General features: G+C 45.1%; 1 protein-coding gene across 1 annotated transcript; it reads left to right on the top strand.

Annotated features, from left to right (window-relative positions):
- Window positions 1-4770: 4770 nt before the first annotated feature.
- LOC121348906 (cytochrome b-c1 complex subunit Rieske, mitochondrial) lies at window positions 4771-7783 on the top strand. The gene is made up of 2 exons (XM_041458911.1): window positions 4771-5037; window positions 7014-7783. Exons 1-2 carry the CDS (start codon window positions 4827-4829, stop codon window positions 7622-7624), a joined length of 822 nt encoding a protein of 273 aa, XP_041314845.1. The 5' UTR covers window positions 4771-4826; the 3' UTR covers window positions 7625-7783.
- The last annotated feature ends 1730 nt before the right edge of the window (window positions 7784-9513 follow it).

Genomic DNA, 9513 nt, shown 5'->3' with positions numbered 1-9513 from the left:
TGAAGCTGAAAAGTTTTGTTTCCATCTTCAGGTGCCATAAAAAGCAAATAATATATAATAGTGGAAGCCAGACAGGAGTCAAACACATGCCCTTCAAGAAATGTCAGGGATTTTTCATGAAATGTAAGAGAGAAAACAAGAGGAAGGGAGAAAATATTCTCCCTCAAACTGACATTTTGATGATGCTCCAGGCAACTTCATTTAGGCTTTAGCTGCTGCCTTGCTGAGCAGCCTTTGATGCTGCCCCAGGCAGCTCTCATCTAGCCTTTGGCTTCTGCTTGGTCAGACACCTTCTGGTGCCATTTCTGATTTGTGTGAGCAGCTCTTATCAATTCCACATATATATGACTCTTTTTGTCCATCCCACAATTATGTAAATCTTTGATGTAATCTTAGATCTTAGGCTTCGCCTTTTTAATTTAATTTCCTTGAACGTTTTTTTTTTCTTTCCTTTCTACAACTGACTCAGAAAATCCCATTTTTTCTGCCCAATGGAATGCTTCATGTGCTTGCTTTGAGATTTTTTTTTTTTTTGTGCAGAGCAGAGAAATATGCTTTCTTTGTACGCATCTCTTATTTGAGTATTTTATACACAAAACGTTGAGTGCAAGTCTGTCAGAAACAGATATTTCACGCCCTTCTGCTCCAGGCAATTTATCTTGGCCTTACTGAGCAGGGCTGTAAGAGATCTAGAATAAGATGGCTGCGAACACCTGCTGATCACCCCTGCATTAATGGAAAGAGTAGTAAAAAGCTGACAGCCCATCTCTTCTTCCCTCATGATACCTGAACTTAGTACTTCCTTGACTGAAAAAGACCTGAATTTAGATTAGACTGTAGCACTGATGTGTCATTATTTCAACTAATTTGAGTAGCAGGAGAGAAATGTTTGACCAATCAAATATTCCCAGATTTTTTTTTCCTCATTTTTACTGTCCATTTTCATTCCTCACATTTCATATATATTCCCTTAGATCACACCCTGTGACTTTTCAAAGTGACAGATCAACTTCAAAGAACACTCAAAGAAAGACTAACTATTAAAGGGTCTCCATAATTTTAACCTTAAACAAACTGTATTGCATACACAAATCTGTCTTCAAATTTATATGACAGCTTCCCCAGTGTCACACCACGAGACCAAAATCACTGTAATGGACATTAATTCTGCAAAGGAACCACTGCAGACATTTGGAGCTGCTCTCAGAGTAGGGCGCACTTATCTAAGCAGCTGACGAACAATGCTGTTCTAACAACACTTCACAGGTGAAGTTTGGTGGTTTGTTTGTTTTCTCGGGTTTTTTTTATTTCTGAACAAGCTTATTCAGGGAGAAAAAAAATGATCAACAATTCAAATCCAAGAAGCAAATGTAAATCCTAAAGTCTCAAGTTTAGTAGCACTGAGTTTTCAGGGCACAAAAATGATGCAAGATGGCAAAGAACGCAAAGATAACTTTCTGGTGAGATCAAATTGCCTGGGGTGACCAACATTTTAGCAAAAAGCCATCCAAGTTCTGCAGTTTATCTCTAAGGAAAACAAACACAAGAATGAATTTTACATGGAGAAAGGCACTGCACATACCCAAAAGCATTACAATACTTTTCATCTACTTCATAATGCTGCAGCCCTGACATCTTATAGCTTTTGTATTGATGCAAATGAACTTTTAACTTTAGGAGGACAGGAACATTAAGCAGCATAAATTTACATGAGGCTAATGCTTGTATGAATGCACAAAAACAATCACAGAGATCTGTTTGGATGGTTTACACAATGACATGCTGGCATTTCACTTTCATGTTTGGCTGGCAAATGCTCAGTATTGATGCTCAGCAATACAAGCTGAACAACAGTTCTCAAAGAAACACCTACACACCAGAATTTGCTTAGCCATTTAAAAATAATTTTTTTTTGAACTCTGATAACTGAATATATTTCCTTTTTGCTGTAATATTTTAATGTTTTACTTGTGTTCTAACCACACTGGAATTTGAAATCAGATTTAAGTTTTTAAAAAAATTTACAACCATTCTTTCCCAAATAATGATAGAATTAATGTTAAGGAACTGGAAAGGACCTTAAAGATCATCTTGTTCCATCTGCCATGGTCAGGGACACCTCCCACTAGAGCAGGTTGCTCCAAGCTCCTTCCAACCTGGCCTTGGACATTTCAAGGCTTGAGGCATCCACAGCTTCCCTGAACAACCTGTTTTGGTGTCTCACCACTCTCACAACAGGGAATTTCTTCCTGGTATCTAACCTATATTTCCCCTCTTTCAATTTATACCCATTTCTTCTTGTCCTACAACAGTACCTCATTTTATCAAAAAGCTCCACAAGTAGCAGGCACATTTTGCCAAACATCTCTGAGAACAGTCCCCTCCAGCCAGAATAATATATTGTTTGGGATGAGGCCATATCTGCCAAACAGCTCACCCAGGATAGCAAATTCAAAACTGGTATCATTGCCAAACTCAGAATCCTTTAAAAATCTCCACCAAAAACCAACAAAAAAACCCCAAACCCCACACCTGTTAACAAATCCTTCTATAAATATTATCCAAAGTCCTCGCTTTCATGGTGAACCACAAAATGTCTCCTTTAGCTGCACCAGCACTTGCTCAGTTGGGATCAGGTCTCCCGTGGGAGCTCAGTGTGGTTCACAGGGAGAAGCAGAAGGGCAGGACCAGCTCTTGTCACTCCCGTGACCAGTGACAGGACTGGAGGGAATGGCTGGGAGCTGCCCCAGGGGAGGTTTAGGCTGGAGAGCAGGAAAAGCTGGGCAGCCCAAAGGGTGGCTGGGCACTGGAGCAGGCTGCTCAGGGCAGGGGCACAGCTGCAAGCCTGGCTGAGCCCAACAAGTGTTTGCACAACGCCTCAGGCACACAGTGGGACGCTGGGGGTGTCCTGTGCAGGGCCAGGAGCCGGACTCGGTGATCCTGATGGGTCCCTTCCAATTCAGCACCTTCTGATTCTAGGATAATAATTCTATAATCTGTTAGGTAATTGAAAATATCATGTTTCTGTAGCTCTTTTCCTCCTAAATGATGATTATAAAACTTCTGCTGTTAAAACAGTGCCCAGTTTTTTACCCTCACAACCTGAATACTGTTTATTCCCACCCATATATTGAGTGTTTGCCTCCAGAGTTTTTACCAATTACCTTTGCTCCAGAATATTATTATGGTGTCCTTTAATTAGTGCATCACCAGTGACTACAGTTACCAGCAGTACAGTGAACTGACTTGGGTAAATCGTTATCTACTGAGGCTTAGATGTCACAAACGTGCTGGGAAAGAAATAAATTATAGATCAATAGTACTGGGACTGGAATGATCCATCCCACTTAATTAGAGCTACCATATTTCAGTACAGTTAACAGTTAAAAAGAAAATGAAAAAGTCAACCCCTTAAATAAATCTTAATAAGGCCAGTCCTTAAACTAGCATGCTACAAAGATGGGGGAGGTTTTAATGCACAATCATAAAATAATTTAGTAGCAATATCATTAGCAAGATCTGAATTTCAAAAGAATAGTTCTTCATAGAGCCAGTAGGAACCACTAAAGCTTCACAGCCTTGCATGAATGGACTGGGCTGGGGAGCTGGGAAATGGTTGTAAGATTTCTAGAGGATGGCTCAGCCTAAATGTCTTCAAACATATCTCTGTGTCAAGTTTATCCTGCAGTTTGGGGAATTTCCAGGAGTTTGAACTGGTTAAAAGGGCTGACTGGAGTAGGTATGCATCCACCAGTGTGTTCACCTGTACCAAACTAAATCCTACCACTGGAAGGTGTAACAAGTGTAAGACTGCTATTATAAAGTCATTTAAGGCAAAAAATGAATCCAAAACTAAAACAAACCACCAAAAAACTCAACAGGTATTTATTTATTTATTTCACTAGTGGTAGAGTGGTTCTCTCCGTTAGCCCAGAGTGATATACATACACATATATAATGTATTTATGTGATATATTTACTGTCCCCTTGCAATTAACCCCTACCCCAGAACAGCCCCTAGAGTGGATTCAGTTGTTGTCAAACACACTTTGCATTCTCAAATAGTAAGTAAAATCTATCCCCCAACCAATTTATGACAAGCTAAAAAAAAATTAAGTTTTTTTCCCAACTTGAAACTGGTCCAAGACTACCAAAGACACACACAAAAAATTAAAAAAAAAAAAAATTGAATGAGTAAGCTAAGGAAAAGAGAAAAAAAGAAACAAAAAGGGACAAAAATCATGCAGTGCACAAGAAACAGAATAATAAAGAGCATGTATTATCTTAGAAGCGACACAGTTCTCTTCTAAGTACTGTTATTACACAGCTCAGAATCACCTCCTAAGAACAGCAAGGGAAAACCACGTTAGGCCCTGCAAGGTGTTCTGGGCTCCATGGCAGTGTTTAGAAGGACCCGTGTCCCGCAGGAGGCGCGGGGCCCTGGCGTGTCCCCAGCGCCTCACGAACCCCGAAATGCCCCGCTCCGATTCAGCCTCGCTAGCAGGGACCGCGGGACAGGCCTGCAGCACACGGCCCGCCCTGCCCCAGGGAACAGCCCGAGGGAGAGCTGCGCCTCGGAGAAGGAGCGGAAGGGAAAGGGTAAAAGGGAGGAAAAAAATTTTTAACAAGACAGGAACGAGGCCAGGGAAAGGAGCCGGAGGCGCAGCCGCCGCAGCCCTCCATTGCGCACGCTCCCCTCAGGGCACCCCGCTCCGCGCCTGCGTCACCCCCGCGCGCCGCCGCGTGACGTCACCGCCGCGCGAGCCCGCGGCGCCGTGACGTGCGGGGCGCGCGCCGGCGGGGAAGGTCGCCGCGGGGACGCCGCCATGCTGTCCGTGGCCGCCCGCGCCGGGCCCTTCGCGCCCTTCGTGTCCGCCGCCGCACACGCCGTGCCCGGCCCGCTCCGCCCGCTCGCCCCGGCCGCCGCGCACCGGGAACACAAGGTGCCGCTGGACCTGAAGCGGCCTCTGCTCTGCCGGGAGTCCCTGAGCGGCCGCGCCGCCCGCGGGGGGCTCGTCGCCAGCGCCAGCCTGAACGGTGCGGGCCGGGGGAGCGGCGGGGCGGGCCGGGGAGCGGCAGCCGGGACTGCCACGGCCGCGGGCTCGGCGGGGGCCCTGCCAGCGCTCCCGGGCACCGCCCGGCCCGGCCCGGGGGGAGAGCCGGGTCCGGCCGGCGGGCGGGGGAGCAGAGCCGGGAGGGAGGGGAGCAGGCGGGCGGGCTGCGGGGCTTGGGCCGGCTGGGGTTTGTAATGCTGGTTCTGTTGTCACCGCTGTAATTGGCACGCATTTACAGCTACGGAGGTTGTCAAGGGCACCTGAATGCCAGCTCCCTTTCAGTGACTCCCAGAAAGGGGCAGGCTGCAGGGACACAGTGTGTCCTCTGCCCGAGCAGGGCCAGCCCGCAGCACAGCGTTGTGTTCGGGATACCTCCGGTGAGGGAAACAGCTCAGGTGGTTTTTGTTTTACCGCTGAGGAAACGCAGCTAAATTCTGTCATTGGGGAAGGGTTTTAACCGCGGGCGCGAGAACAGAGGGGTGCAGCAAGAGCACACCGAGTGTTTTACCCAGGTCGGGAAAGCATCAGCCAGGGAGTGGCCCCGAGGTCACTCCAGAACCCGAGCTCTGGCCCAGGGGCTGTGGCTGTCCCTGCCGAACTGTGCCCAGCTCTGCAGCTGGCACCGATGGAACGAGCTGCTGCAGAGTGCCCACGTTTAATTTGGGAGGGCAGTGCCGTGCTGAAGATGCTCTGGAGCAATAGAGCTGTGTACTTCACCTGACCCTCAGCTGTAAAGAGTTTGTTCAGGTGAAAATTCTACAAGTCTGGAACTGACATAGCTGACATTTAGCTGTGCTCTACATTTCAATTAACGTCAAACATGCTTTTCACTGAGTATAGCAAAAATTTTAGAAGTTAATCATATTACATGTTACTAAATGCTTTAAGTCTTATACTGAAATAATTTAGTATGGAGTACTATCTCAGAATTTCGATTTTCAGTTTAATTTCTTTGCAGTTAAAATCCTTGCAATTACCTTCTCATTGCTGAGTTACTTGTAAATAAATGTAGTTACTATCCTCATTGTACTGCATATAAATCCCTGAGGGCTTAAGTACTTTGAGACATCTGTTAAGTTTGTGCCAACTGCTAGAAAATATAAAGACTAAATAATACTTTTCAAGTAAAGGGTTGTACTTTGGCAAGTTATGTGTTCTGTACTTGCCATGTTCTTTTCTTTGGCTTATAGATTTTCAGTGGAGGAAGCAGCTTTCTTTTGCTGGAGAAACTGATGGGAGGCCTTTTAGTTATCCCTTATATCCTGTTACTTGAGCACACGGGTTTGATGGGGGAATCCCACTTGAAATTGGATAGTTGTTAGCTTTATCCCTAAATCTTTTAAAAAGTAAGCCTGGGGTCTGGAGGTTTAAAATTATTTACTGTGGCTTTTAGCTAGGATAAAAATTTAATACTAAAGAGGATGCCTGATAATTTTAATTTTAAAAATGCTTAACCACACATTTAATATTATTACAGGCATAGAAGTTACTTCAGACAAAAAAAAACCACAAAAGTGTTACATTGCAGATGTGCAAACTTCACTACATCAGGTTTCTTCTTAGCAGCTCTTTACAAGGAAACATTTGAATGGAAAACAGGTCTGTCTTTTCTGAGCTAGTCATGGTATCCTACTCGAGTTTTTTCTTGAAATTTACTGAAAAATCAGTTTTTTTTCCCCAGAAGTCCAGAACTTCTCACAGATTTTCCGCACCCTGATCAGGTTTCTTTTTCAAAGAATAGGGAAATCAGTTTCCCAGATCACCTGTTGGTGTACCAAAAATTCCCTCTGAAAACCATTTTCATACAACTTAAAATGAAAACGCTTAACTAATGGACTCCTACCCAGACTTTGGAATAACTTTTACCCATTATTCCAAAAATGCCATTAATCATAATTTCAATGCATGACAGTGTGTTTTACCTGCAAGGGGTGTCACCTGCTGTCCTTTTCCGTGCAGCCCCCGCCGGCGTGCGCTTTGTCCACAACGATGTCGCCGTCCCCGACTTCTCGGCCTACCGCCGCCAGGACGTGCAGGATGCCAACGCCTCTTCCCAGGGCAGCAGCGATTCCAGGAAAGGCTTCTCCTACCTGATGACTGCAGCCACAGGTGTAACAACTGCCTACATTGCCAAGAATGTTGTCACCCAGTTCATTTCCAGCCTGAGTGCCTCTGCTGATGTGCTGGCCTTGTCAAAGATTGAGATCAAGCTGTCTGACATTCCAGAAGGCAAGAACATGGCTTTCAAGTGGAGAGGGAAGCCCCTTTTTGTGCGTCACAGAACCCAGGCAGAAATTAGTCAGGAGGCTGGCGTCGATCTGTCTCAGCTGAGGGATCCGCAGCACGACCTAGACAGAGTGAAGAAGCCCGAGTGGGTGATCCTGGTGGGTGTGTGCACTCACCTGGGCTGCGTCCCCATCGCCAACTCCGGGGATTTCGGCGGCTACTACTGCCCCTGCCACGGCTCGCACTATGACGCCTCTGGCAGGATCAGGAAAGGCCCTGCTCCCTTAAACCTCGAGGTCCCAACTTACCAGTTCATTGGGGATGACACGGTGGTGGTTGGCTGAGAGACAAGCTGCCTGCTCACTTCCATGTTCCTGGGAATGTACACCAGAAGGGTTAACTGAGGCACACTGTAAAACCAGAAATTAGCTATCTAGATTCTCAAACAGAACTATGCTTGAGTACTGTGTTCAATTTCAATAAAAACTTGGAGTGAGCACTTGTTCCTGACTTACAATAAAGTGTATTTCTTTGTGTGCACATTTCTAGTGTCCAGCCAAGGAGATGCTGCAGCAGACCCAGAACACAGCCCTCCTGAAGGGCTGCTGATTCAAGGCATTGAGCTACAGATCCACAAAGAGGTGTTTTACCAGCATTGGTCCTGCCAATATAGCACAAAGCTGGTGTTTCACTGCATGCAGAACAGGAGAAACAAGATCTGCTGTTTGTAGGACAAAACAAAAAGACACCAATTATCCCATACTTTATGTTTCCTTCCCATTCTTTACCACTAATCTGAAAGTACTTCTGTCCTGTACTGCACTGATGTGCTCCCTCAGTTGCAGAATAGAAACTAAAATCCTCAGAAACTACAGAAAAGTCTGAGAGAATTTTCAAGATGAAAATAATAAAAGCTTATTCACAATAAACTAGTAAAAAACCCAGATTGCTACAATTAAACAGTATTAACCAGAGAGTACAGTGTGGTCTGACATAATACTGTTCTGTGGATATAGTGAGGGAGAGTTCTGTCTGACACCACTTTTACAATAGAGGTGTCACTCATTTCAGGAACTGTCACAATCTATGCAAGTAGCAGTCAGTAAAAATTGAAAACCATTGTGCAATCTGTTTGGTGAACAACTCACATCCTTTGTGCATGCAGATATTAATTTTAAAGTATATTTTCCTTTGTGCCATATGAAAGAAAAGACAAGATTGCTTTCTCCCTCTCTTCAAATGGATCCAGACAGCACAAAGGTCCTGTAGCTGAAGCAAAGGGACAAGTGAAGAAAGGCTCAGGCAGGTGACGTTAAAGCCAGTCCTGCATAAAGATCCAGATTGTGACTTGCATCCCAAAAAGCCCACCCAGAGAAGCCCTTGACTGCCAAGGAGCCGGGGGTGGGTGGGTGTTTACAGTGGACACTTGGAGCCATCATGGAACATTCCATTAACTCCAGTTCTGCCTCTGACTCAGAGGCATCCCCAGAGATGGCCAGAGTCTGGCAGGTTCTAGAGGGTGCCATGGCATGAGAAACAGGGACAATAACTAGGAAATGTCAACCAGCAGCTCTGTTTAACATTACTCTGCCTTAGGTGTTTGTGTTTTAAAGGGAGATTTATTTTCCACATATCTAGCAACTTAGCAAAACAGCAGTAACTGAGAAGTCAGCCAAAACTGATAAACTTTGGGTGAATGTCATCAAGACAAATGTGGGTTTGGAACCATTCCATCTCCAGCCTCAGTCCCAGCTAATACAGGGCCTTGAGGTGCTCCTCAGTCCAGCGTTGGGAGCAGTGGCACAGCCAGGAGCAGCTTGCTCATTCCCACACCCACTGGAGGTATTGCCATCATTTGTTGGTAGTGTTTGCAATCAGAGGAGGAAAAGGGGACCCTGAGCACTTCAGCAAGCTCACTGTGTGCAGAAGATTTGTGTAGGAATTGTAAAAGTACAGAAGTTGTGACACATAACACGGTCCCTTAGGTAAACTGCTGTATTAATATTAAATGTTCAAAATTAATGATGTTTCAATTTTTTAAAGCCTTCATTTATATATTGTGCCTATTAAAATACATAATGCTGTAATCCTGTTTGTAAGCAGCTAGAATACCAGAAGGTGATAATAGCCTCCATGGATTTATCAAGGAACAAATCAAGTCAATGCAATCACATTTGTTGCTATAGGAGGATAACAGGCCTTGGAAACCGGGATATTAGCAGTAGCTACCACA

Source organism: Pyrgilauda ruficollis, unplaced genomic scaffold (genome assembly GCF_017590135.1).
Source record: "Pyrgilauda ruficollis isolate IOZ18807 unplaced genomic scaffold, ASM1759013v1 scaffold13, whole genome shotgun sequence".
In the NCBI taxonomy this organism is placed as follows: Eukaryota; Metazoa; Chordata; class Aves; order Passeriformes; family Passeridae; genus Pyrgilauda; species Pyrgilauda ruficollis.
Note: the sequence above shows the minus strand (reverse complement) of the source record. Positions and strands in the feature narration are given on the sequence as shown.

Bases quoted from the DNA above. Each gene is read 5' to 3' on its own strand.
- LOC121348906 (XM_041458911.1), top strand. From the start codon at position 4,827: ATGCTGTCCGTGGCCGCCCGCGCCGGGCCCTTCGCGCCCTTCGTGTCC. The intron at 5,038-7,013 runs GTGCGGGCCGGG...TTTTCCGTGCAG, and splicing joins CGCCAGCGCCAGCCTGAACG to CCCCCGCCGGCGTGCGCTTT.